Here is a 23,452-nt window from a genome sequence, read left to right on the forward strand (position 1 = left end):
CTGGGAAGGCCTCCTGGCAGAGGTGAGCTCTTAGTGGAGCCTATTATGTGGAGAACTCTGTGCTTCTCTTTGCTTCCGCCTAACATTGCACTGCCCCATATAATAATTATGATAATAATGGCATTTGTTAAGCACCTACTATGTGCCAAGCACTGTTCTAAGCACTAGGATAGATACAAAGTTATTAGCTTGTCCCACTTGGGGCTCACTGTCTTGATTCCCATTTTACAGATGAAGTAACTGAGGCACAGAGCAGTTATTATTGAGCTCTTACTGTGTGCAGAGCACTGTACTAAGCGCTTGGGAAGTACAAGTTGGCAACATATAGAGACGGTCCCTACCCAACAGCGGGCTCACAGTCCAGAAGGGTCTGCTTTGCAGCGAGGAGCCAAAAATCGGGGGCAATAGGGAGGGGTCCTGACACGCCAACTGGCTTCTAAAACACCTTTCCTTTTTACCCAAGATTCTGGGGACCTGGGGGAGAGAGGGCCTGCCCGGTAGCAGCTTGGCTATTGGAGTCATGCAGGAGAAAAATAACCGCCCCCAACCCCATCCCCACTTTTTAAAATGACACATACTATGTGTCAGGCACCGAGCTAAACGCTGGGGTAGATAGAAGCTAATCAGGTTAAGCCACATAGGAATCATGGTCTTAATCCCCCACTAGGCTGTAAACACACTGTGGCCAGGGACTGTATCTGTTTACAGTTCTACTGTACTCTTCCAAGTGATTAATACAGTGCTTTGCACACAGGAAGTATTCAGTAAATACGACTGAATGAATTAATTTTACAGATGAGGTAACAGGTACAGAGAAGTGAAGTGGTTTGCTCAAGGTCACCCAGCAGGCAAGTGGCAGAGCTGGGATTAGAACCATGGCCCTCTTGATTCCCAGGCCCAGGCTCTCTCCACTGGGCCCCTTCCACTGCCTTGCTTTGAGAGCCTGGCCTGGTCACGTCACTAGCCACAGACCAGGAGGACCAAACTGGACCAATTTAGACAGTAGAGTCCAGCCAGAAGGAGGCAGAGAGACTGGACGTCAAGTTTTGGGAGTGGCAAGTCGCTTGACCTCTCCAGCCTCAATTTCCCCCTTCTAGCAAACATGGAAAAGAATCCCAGCCCTTTGCTCCCTAGAGCCTGATTTAGCAGAGCGGCAGTGAAATATCTATCTTCTCCCTTGGTCATTTGCCAGACAGAGATGGGAGGGGAGGGGAGAAGACCAGCCCATCACAAAGAGGGGGCTAAAACCAAAGAGGTTTAGGGATTTTATGATGATTTTGTTGTTGGCTCCGCTCTCACGGGTTGTTCTCGCCAATAAACCAGAGGCCACAGCGGGCTGGGCCTTGACCTAGGAAAGCAGGGGGAGAGGAGGGAAACAGAGGGGAGAGGTGGGAGGGACTTTGTGGGCTGCATCCTGTGGCCACCCTCACCTGAAACAGGTGAACTCACTCTTTCATGTGGGTGAGAAGAGAGAATCCCAGAGAAAAAGGAGTCAGAAGCTAATGGGAGAAAATCCAAGCTTCCATGGGGAAAAGAAAGGGGGAAACAGGACTACAAACCTGTTGCTAGCATTTGTGTATGTGCATATGTGGAGGTGGAGTGGGGAGAGGGTGTGGATGTGTCTCTATGTACCTATGTTTTGGTGAGTATGTGTCAAGGGGCAAGAATGTATGCGTGTGTGTGTGTGTGTGTGCGCGCATGTGTGTGCACTTGCCTTTGTGTGTCTCTGCACCTCTACACACCTCTGTGTGTTTCTGGAGGGAAGGATGGGGGTTGTCTGTTTGTGTGCCTGTGTGTCTCTCAACCTCTGTGAATGGGTGTGTGTGGAGGGGAGGATGGGTTTAGTCTGTGTGTGCATGTCTTTCTGTATGCATATGCCTCTGTGTGTGTATGTATGTGTGTGTGTGTGTGTGTGTGTGTGTTGAGGTCTCTGTGAGCGTGTGTGTGTGTTTTTAAATTCCTTGAGATTTTAAAATAAACATCTTGAATGTTCTGATGAGATCCGCCTGCCTGCTTACATAAGGAAGTACAGCGTGTACCAAAACAGCAGATCCCCAAAAAAGCCCGAGCTGTCAGAACAATAAGTACAGACACAGGGCATTTTACAACAGGCCGTGCTGTACAGTTTTATTTACAGTACCTCTTATCAGACAGGGAACAGTGCGCCTGCCAAACTCAAAGGCTAGCACTGCGTGTTCCCTCGCTCAAGTAGATGTGTGCTCCCGGGGAAAGCGTGAGGGAGGAGAGAGAGAGAGAGAGAGGAGAGAAAGAGAGGAAATAGGAGGATACAAGTGTTGTTTTTTAATCAACAAAACCGAAAGGGAGATAGAGCTGGAACATGGGTAATATCCACATGTTCAGAGAGGAGGTGAAAGGAGAAGAGAACAGGTCAGGCCGAGACAGTCCAGAGATAAAGGATGCAGACAGCATTCAAGAGAACAGAGAACCCACATCAAGGTCAATGCCTCTGCTGACCTCAGAAAGATGGCCCTCCAGGCCACGGGGTGTCTTGTATTGGGGGCCTGTGGGGGATTTTAGGAGATTTGAGTGGAAACAACACAAGTCTGCGGGTCAGCAGGACCTGAGTTCTAATACCAGCTCTGCCACTTGTCTTGTGTGACCTTGGGTGGGTGACTTCACTCCTCTGTGCCTCAGGTACCTCACTGTAAAATGGGGATTAAGACTGTGAGCCCCATGTGGGACATGGACTGTGTCCAACCTGATTAGTTTGTAACTACCCAATACCTAGTACAGTGTCTGGCACATAGTAAGTGCAAAACAAAGAAAGGAGAGAGGAGAGAAGGGGTTGGACACAGTGTATGGTGCAGAGGGGATAGGTCCCTGTTGTCCTGGCCATAGTAAGCCAGGTTTCCTGGCCCCAATATTAATAATAATATTAATAATAGTAATAATAATAATGGTATTTGTTAAACACTATGTGCCAGGCACTGTACTAAGCGCTGGGGTGAATACAAGAAAATCAGGTTGGATTTTGAAAATCCCTGTCCCACTCGGGGCTCACAGTCTCAATCCCCATTTTCAGATGAGGTCATTGAGGCACAGAAAAGCTAAGTGACTTGCCCAAGGTCACACAGCTGCCAAGTGGTGGAGCTGGGATCAGTTACAAGCCTGACTCCCAAGCCTGTGTTCAATCCACTATGCCATGCTGCTTCTCACTAGCCAAAGTGGCAGGGATAGTGATCTAATGAGCATGGTTTTGCACTGGCTCCTGGACACAATCTGTCATTCAATCATTTTTATTAAGTGCTTTCTGTGTGCAAAGCGCTGTACTAAATGCTTGGAGTACACTACAACATAGTAGACATGTTCCCTGCCCACAATGCATTTATTACAGACCCTTCTGCTTCCCTAACAATAATAATAATAATGGTATTTATTAAACACTTACTTCATGCCGGGCACTGTACTAAATCCTGGGGTGGATAAAAGGAAATCAGGTTGGACACAATCCCTGTCCTGCATAGGGCTCATAGTCTTAATCCCTATTTTACAGATGAGGTAACTGAAGCACAGAGAAATAAAGTGATTTGCCCAAGGCCACCCAGCAGACAAGTGGCAGAGCTGGGATTAGAACCCGTGACTTTCCGACTTCCGAGCCTATGCTCTATTCACTATGCTATGCTGCTTCCCTGATGGTTTCCCTTCAGTCTCCACTCCAGCCCCAGGCTTTCAGAGAGCAGGTCCAGTGAGCAGACTCTCAACTCTGGGTCTGCTGCATCAACACAAATGGTCCATTGGGATGGATGGGAAACCTGTTTTCCAACTCTGTTGCACTGGACTCTCCCAAGTGCTCAATACAGTGCTCTGTACAAGTGCTCAATAAACAGCTTTGATTGATTGGAACGAAGGGCCACACTAAGCAGCCTAAACACATCCACAGAGACACTGGAACCCTTACACATAAAAGTACCTCTCATATACAACTATACACAAAACACCACCCACCTGACACAACCATCTCCTTAAGCACCTGAAACAACCATATGCATCCAATCAAAGTATACTTATCTTGACCAAACCCTCACAACCAACATAGATACAATTTGAAACAAATAGTACCACAACCACCCAATACCACACTCCATGCATACAAATCCTAACATAAATCCTTCCAGTCTACCCACAGCCAATTCCCACAAAAGCTACCCACACCCAACCATTCCAAATACATTCAGCAAAACAAACCCAGCCCATTCACTTAAGTTCAAACTAATGTTTTAAAGCTATAATACTTACACAAACATATTTTTCCCAAACCAACAGTTTTAACATACCATACTCATCCTTTTAATGCTCAGAACATTATGCAGGACAACAAAATTGGTAGGTCAGAAACATCTGGATAGATCCACGGAAAAGTGGTCCTTGCTGGGCCACAGAAGGGAGAGTCAAGTTTGGAGAGGGGAAGAGTTAGGGGCATTAGACAGTCCATTTTGTGACATTATACCCTTAATCATGCTTAACACATCACTCATTTCTTTGATTTCATTTATTTAGACCTATCCACTGCAGGGAGAGTTGGGAATAGACATAGGAGAGTTAAGGGTTTTGAGTTGTCCATGTTGGACCTCTGGAGTGAAAATCAGTGATGGAAAGGGGAGGGTTAGAGGTAATGAATGGTCTTTACTGGATCACTGGAGGGAGAATCAGGGATGGAGGGAGGAGAGTTGGGGTGTTGGATGGCCCACTTTGGATCACTGGGGGAGAGTTAGGGATGGAGAGGAGATAGAGTTAGGAGGGTTGTATGGTCCATGCTGGATCACTGGAAGGAGATCTGAGATGGAGAGGGGAGAGTCAAGGATGGAGAGCAGAGAGTCAGGGGTGTTTGATGGTCGATGCTGGGTCTCTGGGGGGTGAGTCAGGGATGGAGAGGGGAGAGTTGGGGTTCCATAGGGGATAGTCTGAGATGGAGAAGGGTGAGTCAGGGAGGGAGAGGAGTCAGGGATGGAGAGAGGTCAGGGTGTTGGGTGGCCCATGCTGGGTCACTGGAGGGAGAGTAGGCATGAAGAGTAGACAGTCAGGGGTGTTGGATTGTCCATCCTTAACCATGAGGGTGGAGGCTCAGGAGTGATAGACTCACAGAGAGGAAGAGACAGGCTGCCAATCCAGTCCCCAATCCATGCCCCTCAGACCTACCCCTGGATCTTGGCCCAACCTGGGTGCGACTCATGGAGGTTACCATGTCTACCCTCCTGATTCTGGGCCATTTTTGCAAAAGAAAAGAGGGCATGTGGGTGTCCAGTGCTCAGAACCAGGAGGCAAGCCAGTTGACTTAGACCAAGTGGGGGAAGGGGGATAGGGGAGGGGTGGGGCAAGTGAGGCAGGGTGCCAAGCAAATGCTTTGAGCTAGTATGGGCCATGTGGAGGAGATGGGCCAGAGGGGAGGTCACACGTAGAGACTGGGGGGCAGAGGGGCATCTTCTCCTTAGACTCAGTGCCAAGTCAAGGGTCCATGCTAAGAAGGAAAGGGGAACTATGAGAGGGGTTTGGGTCTTTAGCCAAACCAAACCACAAATACAGACTAAGGGGGAAATGGCAAAGGAAATTTATGCATTATAGTCGCTTTACTACCTAATTAATTCAGTCATTTCAAAAACAATTTTATTTATGTTCCATTTACCACATCAAAAGTGCAAAAAAACCCCATACAACCCACTGATGCTAAAATAATACCTCAAGGCATCTATTTTTAATCAGTTTAAAAACACATGCCAAGCGCCAGTCTCTGCCCCAGCTCCCGTCCAGACCCGCCCCCCCACCCCACCCCCAAGCCGGGGTTTCTGGTCCCCAGGCTAGCCCCCTACCAGTAGCAGCCAGCTCCCAGACCAGAGCCCCTAGCCCCAAAACCCATTCCCTCAGCTCCTACCTCTCAGGCCTCTGGTCCCAGCCTAGCTCCCAGCCTCCAACCCCCATTCCCTCGACCCCCAACCCCGGGAGCACTGAGACCCCACAGGGTCCAGCCTTGCTGGGAGACTTCAAGGCTGTGTAGAGTGGAGCTTGTCAAAATAAAAAAAAAAAAAACAAAAAAACCCCAATCCATAATGGCCCGAGGCTCCTCTCCAATCTATTTTCTGCTCAGCTGGTTTTAAATGAAGTTATTATGAGTCATTAACACACCCGCAAGCCAGGGGAACGCAGCCAATTCCAATTTTAAATTTAGCCTGTTCTCTGCCCACAGAACGAATGCGGCTGCGTGGTGTCCGCTCTCTTGCCCGAGCTGGGGACAGTGGGGATGGCCAGACCCTGGGTGCACACCCTCACATACACCCATGTGCTGTCATGCACATGGTCATACATATGGTCATACATGTACAGTCACACAGACACAAAAACTTGTTTCTACAGACATGAGTATGTTCAAGCACAGGCTTGCAATCAGTAATTTACACAGATACATGCACACATATACCCATATACACAACCAACTATACCCCCACAAAAAACCCTCTTCTCCCCACCCCAGAATGTCTAAAACTGGAATTTGGAGAGCCCTGAAAACTGGGAAGGGGGGCCGACAAGGGATCATGATGGGAAGAGGAGGCAGGGGAGCAGTAAGAATTCCTGAAATAGAAGCTTTCTTGGGGAGAGGGTAAGATTTTGGGATCTGTCAAACCCCACCCCCACTTCCCACCACCAGAAAAACAACATGAATCGCAGAAGCAAAGTTGCAATAGAAAGGTAAAGATAGACTTTCCAATCGAGCATGAATGTCAGGGTAAGGCACTAGATATGATTAGCTCATTTTGCTTTTAAATCTGAAAGGTAATGGCCTGTGTGGGCCATTACAGCAAAGGAACAATTTTGAGGGTTTTAGAGAAATACTGCTTCTGGTGCCCATTCACACACACACACACACACACACACACAAACACACACATCATATTTGTATATACATCCTCACTCATGGATGTGTACACATACATTCACTCATGATCCACCCCCTGCCGAGGGACAGGGACTATGTCTAATTCTAATACATAATTCTAATGTATTCTTTCCCAGTACTTAGTACAGTGGTCTGCACTTAGTAAGTGCTTAATATTATTACTACTACTACATACACACACATGCATATGTACAGGACAGAGACTCATAATCCCTTTCTGGACACCTGAAGGAAGGGGGGGGGGTGTTGAGGGTGTGTGTATGTGTACGCGCACACACGTATGCACACCCAAGTTAATGGGAAGAATGTACACACACTTATCTAGACTGTAAACTCATTGTGGTCAGGGAAAGTTTCTACCAACTCTGTAATACTGAACTCACCCAAGCACTTAATAAAGACCCTTGCACACATTAGGAGCTCAAAAAGTACCGTTGATTGAAGAATGAAACATCCAAATACATAGATTGCTTATACTACATACTTAGATATACCAAAGCAGCATGGCCTAGAGCGAAGCAGAATGACCTGTTGGAAAGAGCAGGAGCCTTGGAGGCAGAAAAACCTGGGTTCTAATCCCAGCTCTGCCACCTGTCTGCTCTGAGACCTTGGGCAAATCACTTCACTTCTCTGAGCCAGTTATATCATCTGTAAAATGGGTGTTAAGACTGTGAACCCCATATGGGACAACGATTGTGTCCAACCCGATTTACTTGTATCCACTCCACTGCTTAGGACAGTACCTGGCACATAGTAAGTGCTTAATACCACAATTATTATTATTATTGTTTGAATTGCAGCATTCAGGTATACTCTTGGGTAATGTTGGAGAAGCAGCATGGCTTAGTGGAAAGAGCATGGGCTTGGGAATCAGAGGGGGCTTGGGAGTCAGAGGTCATGGGTTCTAATCCCACCTCTGCCACTTGTCAGCTGTGTGACTTTGGGCAAGTCACTTAACTTCTCTGTGCCTGTTACCCCATCTGTAAAATGGGGATGAAGCCTGTGAGCCTCACGTAGGACAACCTGATTAGCTTGTATCTACCCCAGTGCTTAGAACAGTGTTTGGCACATAGTAAGTGCTTAACGAGTACCATTATTATTACTATTATAATTAATGTGTGACATTCAGGTGTACATTGGGATGCTGGTAAGCCATACAGGTATATGAGGGGAATGATGTTACCTTCACAGATGAATCCTGGGATGACAATATATACACATTTGCAGATGGCACACGCACAATAGTGTATGTGGGGATAGCTCACACACCTAAGTGCAAATGGACTGAACCACATTTACGTGTGAAAGTTCAGGATGTCTCTTGTTGCCTACTCCCCCTCCCCCCAATACTCCACTGCCCCTCCATACCAAGAAGCACCCCATGGGGGCATCTGAAAGCCAAACATTTGCGGGAAGGGATCAACTGAGTGGAGGACTGTGGGGTGTGGGGGAGGGACAAGGGCACTTTTTCCCTCCTCAAAACCTGCCAGGCCAACCAGGTGATGGGTGAGAGGTCTGATCAGATTTCAGTTCAGGGCCTGAATCGACCCAAGGCAAAGTCAATTTGGCACCAACTAAAGGTAGCAGGGATTGGTCAAGCAGACCAGGTCAAGCTAGCTGGGCTGCAGCCCTAAACCACCAATCAATCAAACCAATCATATTTATTGAGTGCTTACTATGTGAATGAAGAGCACTGTACTAAGTGCTTGGGAAAGTAATAATGCTTAGAACATAGTAAGTGATTAACAAATACCATCATTATTATTATGGTACTTGAGCACTTACTCTGTGCCAAGCATTGTTCTAAGCACTGGGGTAGATATACATTAATCAGATTGGACACAGCCCCTGTCTCACTTGGGCTCACAGTCTGTAGTAAGATAGAATCAGGAGACAGGTTCCCTGCCCATAATGAGTTTACAGTTTAAGGGGGTAGGCAGACATTAAAACCAATCCACTAGTTCTACCTCCTAACCCCTCCCCCATAGGCCCTGACATTAGCACCCCACCTTATTGAAATTCTACATTGCCCCACCCAAGGCCTGCTGTTGGTCCAGGAGAGAGAAAGCTCTGCTCTCATTACCCCTGGACTCTGACTTTTTTTATGGTATCTGTTAAGCACTCACTATGTGCCAGGCAGTGTACTAAGTGCTGGGGTAAATACAAGATAACCAGGCTGGACACAGTTCATGTCCCCCATGAGACTCACCATATTAGTCTCCATTTTACAGATGAGGTAACTGAGACACAGAGAAGTTAAGAGAAGTGCCCAAGAGCACACAGCAGGCCAATACTCCATGCTCAAGTGTACACAGCTCGGACCTGGGAGTCAGAAGGGCCTGAGTTCTAATTCTGGCTCTGCCACTTGTCTGCTGTGTGACTTTGGGTGAGTCACTTCACTTCTCTGTGTTTCATTTACCTCATCTGTAAAATGGAGATTGTACATATTTATTACTCTATTTATTTATTTATTTATTTATTTTACTTGTACATTTCTATCCTACTTATTTTATTTTGTTGGTATGTTTGGTTCAGTTCTCTGTCTCCCCCTTTTAGACTGTGAGCCCACTGTTGGGTAGGGACTGTCTCTATGTGATGCCAATTTGTACTTCCCAAGCGCTTAGTACAGTGCTCTGCACATAGTAAGCGCTCAATAAATACGATTGATTGATTGATTGATTGACCATGAACTCCATGTGGGACAGGGACGGTATCCAACCCAATTTCCTTGTATCCACCCCAGTGCTTAGTACAGTGCCTGGCACATAGTAAATACTTAAATACCACAATTATCCTTATTATTTTTGTGTGGCAGAGCAGGGGTTAGAATCCATGTCCTTCTGACTCCCAGGCCCATGCTCTATCCATTAGGCCACACGGCTTCTTGCTAACTGGATAAAAGCCACACATGCACATCAAAGTGTGATGTTGCTTCAAGGGAAGAAGCAGGGCCTAGTGGAGCCTCTGCCCTACCTCCTTCCCCTCCCCACAGCACCTGTATAAATGTTTGTACAGATTTATTACTCTATTTTACTTGTACATATTTACTATTCTATTTTTTTTGTTAATATGTTTTGTTTTGTTGTCTGTCTCCCCCTTCTAGACTGTGAGCCCGTTGTTGGGTAGGGACTGTCTCTATATGTTGCCAACTTGTACTTCCCAAGCGCTCAGTACAGTGCTCTGCACACAGTAAGCGCTCAATAAATACGATTGAATGAATGAATGAGAGCACAAGACCAAGAGTCAGGAGATCTGACTTCTAACCCGTCTCTTCCTCTTGCCCACTTTGTGATCTTGGGCAAGTCAGTTAATTTCTTTGTGTCTCAGTTTTCTCATCTGTAAAATGGGGACTCAATACCTGGCAGTACACCCACTTAAACCGTGTGCCCCAAGTGATGCAGAAACTGTCTAATCTGATTGTATTCAATTTACTCCAGCTCTTAACACAGTACCTGATACATAGTAAGTGCTCAACAAGTGTACAGGAAGCCACATTGCCTAGTGGGTAGAGCCTGGGCCTGGGAGTCAGAAGGACCTGGTTTCTAATTCCAGCTCCGCCACTTGTCTGCAGTGTGACCTTGGGCAATGCACTTCACTGGGCCTCAGTTTTCTCATCTGTAAAATAGGGATTGAGACTGTGAGTCCCATGTGGGACTTGGACTGTCTCTAATCTGAGTAGCTTGCATCTACCCCAGTGCCTGATTTAACAAATACCATAAAAAATACCATTATTATTACTAGAAATGTGTGACAACCTGGTTTGCCTAGTTGCTCATTGTACCCACTGCCCCAGCAAGACCAAGGCTGGGAGGAATGAGAGGATGATACCATGCAAGCCCCAAGCACTCTAATCAGGAGCAGTGTGGCCTGCTGTAAAAAGCCCGGCCTTGGAGTCATAAGACCTGGGTTCTAATCCCAACCCCTCCTACCTGCCTGCTGTGTGACCTTGAGCCAGCCACTTCACTTCTCCGTGCTTCACTTACCTCAGCTCCAAAATGGGGATTAAGTCCTACTCCCTTCTACGTAGACTGTGAGACAGGGACTATGTACAACCTGATTGTCCTGTACCTGCCCCAGCAATTAGAACAGTGTTTGATGCATGCATTCATTCATTCAATCGTATTTGAGTGCTTAATGTGTGCAGAGCACTGTACAAAGCACTTGGGAAGTACAAGTTGGCAACATATAGAGATGGTCCCTACCCAACAATGGGCTCACAGTCTAGAAGGGAAAGACAGACAACAAAACAAACATGTACACAGGTGTCAAGGTCATCAGAACAAATAAAATTAAAGCTATATGCACATCATCAATGTACGAGTAAAATAGAGTAATAAATCTGTACAAATATATATATATATATATATATATATATATATATATATATATAAAGTGCTGTGGGGGGGATGGGGAAGAGGAGAGGAAAAAGGGGGCTCAGTCTGGGAAGACCTCCTGGAGGAGGTGAGCTCTCAGTAGGGCTTTGAAGGGAGGAAGAGAGCTAGCTTGGAGGATGTGTGGAGGGAGGGCATTCCAGGCCAGGGAAAGGATGTGGGCTGGGGGTCAACGACGGGACAGGCAAGAATGAGATACAGTGAGGAGGTTAGCGGCAGAGGAGCAGAGGGTGTGGGCTGGGCTGGAGAAGGAAAGAAGGGAGGTGAGGTTGGAGGGGGCAAGGTGATGGAGAGCCTTGAAGCCGAGAGTGAGCAGTTTTTGCTTGATTTGTAGGTTGACAGGCGGCCACTGGAGATTTTTGAGGAGGGGAGTAACATGCCCAGAGCATTTCTGCACAAAGATGATCCAGGCAGCAGCGTGAAGACTGAAGTGGGGAGAGACAGGAGGATGGGAGATCGGAGAGGAGGCTGACGCAGTAATCCAGTCGGGATAGGATGAGAGATTGAACCAGCAAGGTAGCAGTTTGGATGGAGAGGAAAGGGCGGATCTTGGCGATGTGGAGGTGAGACCAGCAGGTTTTGGTGACGGATTGGATGTGAGGGGTGAACAAGAGAGCGAAGTCGAGGATGACACCAAGGTTGTGGGCTTGTGAGATGGGAAGGATGGCAGTGCCATTTTCAGTGATGGGAAAGTCAGAGAGAGGGCAGGGTTTGGGAGGGAAGATAAGGAGTTCAGTCTCAGACATATTGAGTTTTAGATGGTGGGCAGACATCCAGATGGAGATGTCCTGAAGGCAGGAGGAGACCTGAGCTTGAAGGGAGGGAGAGAGAGCAGGGGCAGAGATGTAGATTTGGGTGTCATCAGCATAGAGATGATAGTTGAAGCCGTGGGAGCAAATGAGTTCACCAAGAGTATGTGTAGATAGAGAACAGAAGGGGACCAAGAACTGACCCTTGAGGAACCCCTACAGTAAGAGGATGGGAGGGGGAGGAGGAGCCCACAAAGGAGACTGAGAATGAGACTGAGATGCATGATAAGCCCTTAACAAATATTATTTTTAAAAAATTCCTCTGGGAGTCTCATCCACTGTTCCTGAAGGCAGCCTCCATGATCTCCCCAGGGGAAGATGTCTGGAGGACAAAGGGAGTGGGGGCATTGACACCAGCTCCTCAAGAGGCAGCTGTGGATCAGGAGAATGGGTTTTCAGGTGAAGCAGCAGGCATGCATGTGGTGAAATCTTCCAGAAGGGGGAAGAAGAAAAAACAAAAAGAAGGCCTGTCTGCCCTGCTTCAAGCAAATGCTCGGTCCTCTAGGCTGAACCAAGGTAACAGAGCACAAGTACCATATCCCCCATCGTTAGGTGGCTAACGAGGCAGATTGTGTTAGGGCCGTTATGGATTCTGTAAAATACCTTCCAATTGACATGAGGTTTGCCCCAGGGAGATAAGCTCGGGGCGGGGGGCGGTGAGGAAAAGAGGGGGAGACAGAGGAAGACAGAGTGAGAGAGAAATGGAGAATCAGGAATCAAAAGGAAAGATGGGAAATGACTTCATCCATTTCATTCATTGAATAGCATTTATTGATGGTGAGATGGACACAAGAAGTCGCACAGATATCCACACTCATTCCCATATAGTCACACTCACACACCCCAGCAGCAGGGCTGCAATCTGTAAATCCAGAGCTGGAGAATGTTCAGGGAGTTACCTGAGGTCACTGGGCTGAATGACCTGGTGAGGGCAGAGGGCAGGGGGCCTGAGGCAGCATCTCCACCCCCTACCCTCCTCCCTATGGGCAGGGAATGTGTCTACCAACTCCATCATATTGTACTCTCCCAAGTGCTTAGTACAGTGCTCTAAACACTTGTACTCCATGCTCAATAAATTAGATTGATTGTTTAGAACACAGACCTTGACCTGGGGACTGGGATGAGGACGAAGGCTCCAGTAGGGTCAGCATCCAGACCCAAATGTCACAAATAGTGGAGATATGGAGAGTGGGGACTTGGTATTTATCTTGGGGATCCTTGTTAACACTGTAGGCTTACCCATGCTCGATACCCTCAAGGATGGCAAAACCCCAAATCAAGAAATCAATAACGAGAGAGAGAGAGAGAGAGAGAGAGAGAGAGAGAGAGAGAGAGAGAGAGGGAGAGAGAAGAAATGCATGTCATATGAATCACTGGGCCTCACCCCCTGCTCTCCAACCCTGGAACTTTTTCCGACAGAACCATGGACCTGTTTGCAATGATGGGGAATGGAGGAGGGAGTATATAAGTGGGCAGGGAAGAACCACCTGAGGAGAGAGATATGCAGAAAGACAGAGTACAAAGAGAGACAGAGACGATTGGGGGAAAGGGACACAGAGAGATGCAGAGTCAGAGGGTCAGAGGTATCCAGAGATGGTCAGAGATGTAGAGTCAAGGTGGCAGAGACAATTGGGGGAACGGGACATAGAGAGATGCAGAGTCGGAGGGACAGAGACAACGGAGATTGTCAGAGATAGAACTAATAGAGACACAGAGATGTAGGGAGATAGTCAAAGACACAGAGTCGGAGGGGGAGGAGAGAAAGGGACGGCCAGAAGTGATCAGAGGCACGGGGTCGGAGAGGCAGAAAAAGCAGAGTCAGGGTGACAATCAGAGACAGAGCCTGGCAGAGATACGGGAATGGAGAGAGACAGAGACCCCGAGTCGGAGAGGTGGCGACGGACAGAGGCCGAGAGGCACAGAGACAGCCAGAGACCCAGGGTCAGGGCCACCTCCAGAGACGGTCGGAGACCCAGAGAGAGAGCCGAGGGTGGAGAGGGCGAGGGAACGATATTACATAATTCCCACTTTTCCCTCCGCCCTGAAAGCAATGTTCTCTCTGACAGGCTCCTCTCGGAGAGGGGAAAATGACATGCCCAATTCCCCAGGCTGGCTGGGCTTCGGAGAGCACACGGTGTACTGTACAGCCCATAAAACTGCAAACAGCCTCCAGACAGTGCCGCAATCGGCCGCCATCAAAACACTTTGTCTTGCATACAAACTCCGGCCCCGCGCTGAACGGAATACGAAATCAGCCCATTACAGTATGGGGAGGGCGCTCCTTAGCAACGGGGCTTTACAGCCGCGACGCACTACAGGAAGCTAAATCTGTCGAGCCTGTTGGGCGAATGATAAACATTAGCGGCATTAAAAACACAAAAGCCATGTAAATGGAGGCGCATAATGTGGAAACGAATTTATGGAAGAACCGGAGCGGGGGGGGGCAGGGAGCCGGCCGAGCCCATGCCAGCGCCATATGGAGATGCAGGCCCGGATTTGGGGGCGGGGGGCGCAGAGGGGAGGGGGAGATGAACCCCCTCTTTCCACCACCATCATCACCCCCACCCTGGGTGGGGGGTTGCGCTGGGGAGCGGAGTGACCTCGGGAACTTTGGCTTTGGGAACTTTTCTCCGTCTGGCTGGGCCGCCACCCACCCTGGTGACCCACCCTGGGCGGAGGGCAGATGTGCGGCCGGACAGGCCGCCCCTCCAGGGGTTGGAAAAGCGAAACCCTTTTCATCAGGTGAAGAGAAGGCGCTCTGGTGGGAAACAGCAGCGGATCCGCACCTCTGCCAAAACGGGAGCTAAAAGCAAAACCATATTCTTCTGCTCTCGGCCCGGGCTCTGGAGGACGGAGGGAAGGGAGTGGACGGGGGGAGGGTGGAATAAAAAAGAAATGTATTTTTCATCACACAGTGTATAATTTATAAACAGCATTAAACAGTTTCTGTTTTCCTTTTTCCTCTCTCCTGTGTCTGAGGCTTGGACAGCAGTCAAGCCTGCATTAATTTCTGCTTTGGGTACACTGTGTTCTTGGGCGCACATCTTGCAAGCGATCATAAACTCTCTGGAATGCTGGCAGAACATCCAGACCCGCCGGCAGGCCAGTGACGGCATCGCTGGGAAAAAGTTCGGGACGCAGGCCAAATTCTGAGAGGAGGAGGAGGAGGACGAGAGAGCGAACGAGACCCAGAGATACGGAGTCGCAGAGACAATGGGGTGCAGGGAGGTCCAGAGACAAGGAGGCTCAGAGAGTTACGGGGAGAGACACGCAGAAGGAGACAATGGAGAACAGAGGGGCACGGACCGAAAGAGACCGTGGGCTCAGTGACACAGGGATACAGAGACACACAAAACGATAGAGACAATGAGGCACTGAGAGACTCAGAGACAGATTTGTTTACTTATTTATTTATATTAATGTCTATCTCCCACTCTAGACTGTGAGCTCGAAGTATCTGTTGTACTCTCCCAAGCGCTTAGTACAATGCTTTGCACACAATAAGCGTTCAGTAAGTATGATTGAATGAATGAAAGAGAGATACACATATAGGCGGGGAATGATAGAAACAACGGGTCACAGAAAGACCGGGAGAGATGGAGAGAGACCCGAAACAGTGGAGAAAATGAGGCGCAGAGAGCTGTAGAGACACACAGAGAGATAGAGATAGGGGAAAGCGACAGGGAGAGAGACCCAGGAAGACCCGAATAGACAGCCAAGGATCATTCGATTCATCCATTAACGGTATTTTTTGAGCCCTCACGGTGTGCGGAGCACTCTACTAAACCGCTGGATGCCACGAGGAACCAGGAAGCCCAGAAGCCTGCTTCTCTCCGCGTCCAGGCGGGCAGGGGAAGGAAGTTCAACCCTGAAGGGTCTCCGCCTCCATCCCGGACCCCCAAAGCCTCAAGACACGTGGGGAGAAGAAGCAGGGACGCCCCCCTAACTGCTGACTCGCAATACCTCAGTCAAGGGAAAGAGCATGGGCTTGGGAGTCAGAGGTAATGGGTTCCAATCCCTACTCTGCCACTTGTCATCTATGTGACTTTGGGGAAGTCACTTAACTTCTCTGAGCCTCAGTTATCTCATCTGTAAAATGGGGATTAAGACTGTGAGCCCCACGTGGAACAACCTGATCACCTTGTATTCCCCCCCCAGCATTTAGAACAGTGCTTCGCACATAGTAAGGGCTTAACAAATGCCATCATTATTATTAACAGTCTTTCCATGCCCACTTGTCCCGCCGAACTGCCCGGAGGCAGAGGGATGGCTGCGTTGGCCTAGGCGGGACAATGACAGTCTCGCAGCTGAGTGAGATCTATGGTCACCGGTGGCGACACCAAACTCGACCAGATCCGTCTTGGGGGAGCTGGGGCTATGGAGGGGAAAGCACCGACAAGGCGCTGCCCCCCCCCCCCCAACACACACACACCATTCCCCCATCATCCCAGTGCGGGGCTGAGATTCCAGAAATCTGGGATGAGGTTTCCAAGTACCCTTCTCTTCGGGTCCCTAAATCCCTCCCGTTCTCCAGAGATCAGCACCTTTCCTTCCTTCTCCCCTCCTTCCCCCCAACTTTTCTTTCCCCCCGTTTCTCTCCAACACTCCCCACTACGGAGCCAACTGCATTTTGGCAAACAGAAGCGGCACTGAGCTCTTCCTAGTTTTTAGTGAGCGCACTGAAAAAGGAACATGGAAGAGTACCACAGAAGCAAGGCCCAGTATTACTGCCCTCCAGGAGTTTACGGTTTAATAGGCGAGGGAGGCATATTTCCTCACCTCAGACCCTGATCAGCGTCCTACCTTATCACCCCGCCCCATACCCCCTTACCCCACCCCAATCTTCTCACCCCATGCCCATCCATTCACATCCCACCCCAACCTCTCATCCTGACCTCGAGCTGCCCCCAAAGACCGACCCGGCCAGAGCCATCTCATTAATGAGTGAACGTCCTGTTCATTAATTTAAACTTATTGTTATCATCAGGTATATCTCACAAACACTTGATTAGTTAACGCATTCCAGCCGCAAAGAAAACTTCAATTAAACTCCACATTCACCACCACCATTTAGGTGTTTGGAAAAAACAAGTAGCAAGGAGGAGTCGAGCGAGTGAGCACACCCCGGCGAAGCCCTCCTACAGGGCAAACTTCTAATTAAACAAATTGTCAATTTCAACACAATGAAAACTGATTTAGGAGTGAAAATTTAGTATTCCAGTCACTGGGAATAGACCTCACACTGTCGATCTCTTCGGAGGGAAGAAGGCTGAGGAGAAGCGCAAGAGAGACCGAGAAAGGAAGAGTCACAGAGACAGAGATGGAGAGACTGGGGGAGTGGAGGGAGAGATGGGGGGCGGAGATGTTGAGAGAGAAAGGGAAAAGATGGGGGGAGGAGGAAAGTTGAGGGAGGGGAGAAATGGGGAGGGGGGAGAGTCCTCTTCCTTTGCATCCATCAGGGTCCCTGCCCAGGAATCTGCGGTCTGTTTTGGGGGATCCAGGCAAGTCTTCCCTCCACGCCCCTGTCCCCCCACCCGTGGCCGACTAGAAAAAAAATGGATCTTGTGTGATGACAGAGTTGGCTCGGCCTTCACTGTACATACTGTACCCACAGGCTTGGCACGCTGCCACGGCTGGCTGGGAGCCCAAGCTACAATAACAAACACAGGCAGTGCTAGCCAGAAAGGAGGGGAAGCTGGGGGGGAGGGGGAGGGTGTCTGACATGCGGAGAGTAGGGGCCTGGTCAGGATTGCTGGAGAAGACCCTCTTTCCCCCCCCCCCCAAAAAAAAACCCTGCCCAGAGTGTTGGGGGAGATGATGGTGGAGAGGGAATCTACAGACCTCAGGAGGCACCCAGATCTCCCACAGAAGGGAGCTGGCCTGGCCTTGGAGAAGGGGGAAGTGGGTTAACTCTGGCTTGCAGATAAGAACCAAAGGTTACTAGCCTATTCATAACCCCGTCCAACATGCAGCCTCCCACCCTGGCTCCTTAACTACTACAGGTCAAACAGTTGAACAAAATTCCCCATCCTCGTTTACTGGGCCTCTCAGAGCTGGGATCAGGGCTGCAGTCAATCTGCAAGGCTGGGTTCAAGTCCTTGGGGGTTCCTAAAATTGGAACCTATGCTGGGCTTCTGGGATCCCTGTAGAGGAAGGGGTTAAGGACAGAGTTCCCCAGGGGGGCCTGCAGGGTCTCACCAGTACCTACCTGAGTGAGCCAGTAAGTGCATTCTCAGTCGCAAACTATCCAGGAACCGCTTCCCACACAGCTCACACCCGTATGTCTTCATCCCGCTGTGCAGCTTCCTGGGGGCAAAGATGGAGACAGGTTAGACTGGGCTAGCCTGGGAAAGGGAGTCCTGCCTCCGGCAGGGTGGCACTGTGCCCCCCCCCCCCACGCCCCTGCTAGCCCCCAGTAATAATAATAATAATGGCATTTATTAAGCACTTACTATGTGCAGAGCACTGTTCTAAGCACTGGGGAGAATACAAGGTGATCAGGTTGTCCCACGGGGGGCTCACAGTCTTAATCCCCATTTTACAGAAGAGGTAACTGAGGCACAGAGAAGTTAAGTGACTTGCCCAAAGTCACACAGCTGACAGTTGGCAGAGCTGGGATTTGAACCCATGACCTCTGCCTCCAAAGCCCAGGCTCTTTCCACTGAGCCACGCTGCTTCTCTGTAGGAAGAAGAGAATGATGATCCCTGGCTTGGGAAGCAGGGGAGAGGGAGTAACTCAATCTGGTACAGCTCTAATGGGAAGTGGGGGGCTGGGGTCCCCAGTCAGGCTAGAACCAGTTCTAATGGGGGATGGGGGTTAGGGTCTCTGCTCGGACTGGATCCAGTTGTAATGGAAGTTCTGGGGCTGGGGTCTTCATTCACACTGGACTCAGCTCCAGTATGGGGGGAGGGGGATGGGGTCTCCAATCAGACTGGAACCAGCTCTAATAGGGAGTGGGGGCTGGGGTCCCTGGTCAGATTGGAACCAGCTCTAATAGGGGTGAGGGGGTGGCTGGGGTCCCCATTCAGGTCTGGGAGTCAGAAAGTCATGGGTTCTAATCTCGGATCCTCCACTTGTCTGCTGTGTGACCTTGGGCAAGTCACTAAACTTCTCTGGGCCACAGTTACCTCAGCTGTAAAATGGGGATTGAGACTGTGATGCCCTCATGGGACAGGGACTGTGTCCAACTCCATTTGCTTGTATAATAATGTTGGTATTTGTTAAGCGCTTACTATGTGCCAAGCACTGTTCTAAGCGCTGGGTTAGATACAAGGTAATCAGGTTGTCCCATGTGAGGCTCACAGTCTTCATCCCCATTTTACAGATGAGGCAACTGAGGCCTAGAGAAGTGAAGTGACTTGCCCAAGGTCACACAGCAGACAAGTGGCACATGTGGGATTAGAACCCATGACCTCTGACTCCCAAGCCCGGGCTCTTTCCACTGAGCCATGCTGCTTCCCAGTGCTTAGTACGGTGCATGGCACATAGTAAGTGCTTAACAAATACCATTATTATTATTAGTATTATTCAGATTGGACCCAGTTCTAATGAGGAGTTGGGGGCTGGGGTCCATAGTCAGACTAGAACCAGCTCTAATGGTGAATGGGGGGACTGGGGTCCTTAGACTGGAACCAGCTCTAATGAAGGGTGGGGGCTGGAGTCCCTGGTCAGACTGGAACCAGCATTAATGAGGGTGTGGGGTTGGAAGGAGAAGACAGCAGGCCACAATGGGGCAGGGCATGCTCAGGCACCAGAGCTGGTGGGGATTTGTGGGGTCACCCGCGCAGACCATTTGGTCCTGACGTGACCTCCATTTCAGTGCTGCCCTCTCCTCCTCCACCTGCCTTTGGGAGCTTCGGTGCTGCTGCTGGCTACCTCCCTCCCATGGACCCCCCTGGAGTAGAGAAGCCAGGAGCCCAACACCCTTCCCCCCCGCTATAGAAGCTGGTTGCCCAGACCCCAGAGTACCTGAGGACACAGCCCTCTGATCAGTGATCTGCTATGACCCAGCAGTGCTCAGGGAACAGTTTCTCAACCCACTGCTTCCTCCCCTTCCCTCTGCTCCAACCCCCAAAACAATTTCCCAATCACAGACACACACACACACACACACACACACTCTCTCTCTCTCTCTCTCTCTCTCTCTCTCACACACACATGCCTGGGAGCCCCAGCATAGCCCCATGCAAGCTCACGTGTGGCCACCGTTGATGGAGTCAGATTAAGAAATGGGTTTCGGGCAGGACATTTTCAGCGAACACTCTATTTTGATGATGTCGCAACACTGGACCCTTACATGAGCTAATCATTCTTAGTAAAACAAGCTTTAAATCCAAACACACCCACGTTGACGCACAGTCACGCACACATGCATGGTCATACATGTTCACATACACACACACACACACAGAAGCATGAAAGATGAGCAGATGCATTTTTATGGTATTTAAGTGCTTACTATGTGCAGACACTGAAATGAGCACAGGGATAGATACCAGCTAATCAGGTTGGATACAGTCCATGTCCCACATGGGGCTTACAGTATTAGTCCCCATTTTACAGATGAGGTAACTGAGGCCCAGAGAAGTGAAATGACTTGCCCTAGAGACCACGGGAGACAAATGGCAGAGCCAGAATTAGAACCCAGATCCTTCTGACTCCCAGGCTTATGCTCTATCCACTAGATCACACTGCTTCTTGCTGCTTTTTGGATGTGTGTCTTTCATAAAGACACATCCACATCCCATAAAACATGTATAGAGTTGTATGTTGTATGCACACAACTCTATGGATGCACATACCAGAACGTTTTAATGACAGAAGATGGGAAGTTCTGAAGAGGGTGTGTCTATTGAGTCACTGTGGGACAGAATCGACTCGATGGTAATTGAAAAGACAAATGCCCAGAAATATACATGCACCTACCTGCCCATATATGCTTACATACACAGACAACACAAACACCCCGTCCACCTACAAATGCACTAGTTTCAGCCCCATCTCAGGCCCAGTTCGAGCCTCAATCCAGTCCCAGTCCAGCACCAGCTCCATCATCAGTCCAGTCCCAATCAATCAATCGTATTTATTGAGCACTTACTGTGTGCAGAGCACTGTACTAAGCACTTGGGAAGTACAAGTTGGCAACATATAGAGACAGTCCCTACCCAACAGTGGGCTCACAGTCTAAAAGATCCCAGCTCAGCCCCAGGCCTGGCCCCAGCCCAGTCCCAGCTCCAGCACCAGTGCAGTCCTAGACCCAATCCCAGCTCCAGCACCAGTCTGGTCCCAGTCCAACACCGGTCTGATCCCAGGCCTAGTCCCAGGTAGCCCAGCCCCATTCCCAGAACCAGCACCAGTCCAGATCCTGGTCCAGTACCACCACCAGTCCAGTACTATGTTCAGGCCCTTCTCCAGCACCAGGCCAGCCCCAGGCCCAGGCCCAGCTCCTGCATCAGTCCAGTCCCTGGCTCAGTCCCAGCCCCATTGCTGGGGGGCATCTCATGGCATCTCAGCCAGAAATGGTTGAGACAAAGGGGGAAATGCAGGGGAAGGCAAAGGGGGAAGACACAGGGTCTCCAAATGGTCCAGTGTACTTCCCCGGGACCCTAAACCTGACAAACCAACTGCAGCAGGGCCGGACAGCCTCTCCCTTCCCACTTCTACTAGCACCCAGTCCAGGTCAGCCCAGTCCAGTCTGGAGTGCAGACAGTTCAGGACAGGCCACTGACCAAAGTGGCTGGGCAGTTTCCACACAGTTGGGGGTCCCCAGATGACCAGAGGCCCGAGGGTCAAAATGACTTCTCAGGAGGCTCTCTCACCACTCCAGCATGGTTCCAGGTATCACTGAACAGTACAGCGCTAAATCCCAGTGCTAACAGTCTAAATCCCTGCTGGTCCAGGCCCTTCTCCACCACACTCCCAGAGTCCCTCTGGGAAGAGGACTTGTCCAGGCCATGGTCAGAAGGGGTGTGCTTGGAATAAGATAGAGAACCAGCATGGCTTAGTGGATAGAGCATGGGCCTTGGAATCAGAATGACCTGGGTTATAATCCTGGCTCTGCCATATGTCTGCTGTGTGACCTTGGGGAAGTCACTTTACTTCTCTGGCCCTCAGTTATTTCATCTGAAAAATGGGGATTAAGGCTGGAAGCCCCATGCGGGATGGGGACTGTGTCCAACCTGATTAACTTGTCTTGACCCCAGTGCTTAGAACAGTGCTTGGCATATAGAAAGCACTTGACATATACCATAATAATGTTATTAGTATTATTATTATTATTGCTATTATTACAAGCCAATCAGGTTAGCAAAAAAAATGTGTGTGCATAAGGCAGAGGGTGCTTTCTGGGATTACAAGTCCCTAAAGCCCTCAGCAAAAGAGGGATAGTTGCCCAACCCCACCCTCTCCACTCCCTAATAATAACAATAATAATAATAATAATAATAATAATAATAATAATAATTGCGGTATTTGTTCAGCACTTACTATGTTCCAAACACTGTACTAAGATAATGAGGTCCCCCATAGGGCTCACAGTCTAAATGTTATTGATTCAAGTGCTTAGTACAGTGTTCTGCACACAGTAAGCGCTCAACAAATATAATTGAATGAATGAATGAATTCCCCATTTTGCAGATGAGGGAACTGAAGCAAGGAGGTGTAAAGTGACTTGTCCAAGGTCACACAGCAGGTAAGTGGCAGAGGCGGAAATAGAATCCAGGTTTTCTGACTCCCAGGCCCCAGACTCTTTCCATTAGGCCACTCTACTTCTAGAGGGATTGGGTCCAATCAGGATTAGTCAGCGGGCAGGAGAGATGCGGATTCCCAGAGCCCTGGGACTGCAGCCAGTCTGTCACCAGGCTTGGAGGGTTCATCCCCTATTCAGGCTTCCTGGGTCCCCACCTTCCACACTGTCCAGTCAGGCCAAGCCCTCGGACTTTCTCCAAACACCTGGACAGGGACCGAGATTGAGTTGAGTTTTCCAGGTGCAGGGTAAACTTAGCCTGTCTCATCCCTACATTCCCCAATTCCTTTCTCCAGAATAAACCCCAAACTCACCACCTTACAGAACAATATCATTAACTGTATTTTCAGGACCTCTAATGCATGCATGGGGCTATATTAGATGTCTACTATTTGTAAAGCATTCTCTTCAACTGTTTGCAGAGCACTGTGCTGGGTGCCTACTTCATGCAGAGTACTGCACTGAATGACTGCTGCATGCACAGCACTGTACTGGGAACCTACCGTGTACAGTGCACAGTACTGGATACCTACTATTTGCATAGCATACTCCTGGACACCTCCTCTGTGCAGAGCTCTGTACTGAGCCCCCACTGTGTGC

General features: G+C 49.3%; 1 protein-coding gene across 1 annotated transcript in view; it reads right to left on the bottom strand.

Moving 5' to 3' along the window:
• ZBTB16 (zinc finger and BTB domain containing 16) overlaps nt 1-23,452 on the bottom strand; it is a 158,113-nt gene that overhangs the window by 61,824 nt on the left and 72,837 nt on the right. Inside the window, exon 3 of the mRNA XM_038753414.1 lies at nt 18,316-18,413. Within this exon, the coding sequence (XP_038609342.1) occupies nt 18,316-18,413 (98 nt within the window). The remainder of the gene's footprint in view (nt 1-18,315; nt 18,414-23,452) is intronic.

This window comes from Tachyglossus aculeatus, chromosome 11, assembly GCF_015852505.1.
Source record: "Tachyglossus aculeatus isolate mTacAcu1 chromosome 11, mTacAcu1.pri, whole genome shotgun sequence".
Classification (NCBI taxonomy): domain Eukaryota; kingdom Metazoa; phylum Chordata; class Mammalia; order Monotremata; family Tachyglossidae; genus Tachyglossus; species Tachyglossus aculeatus.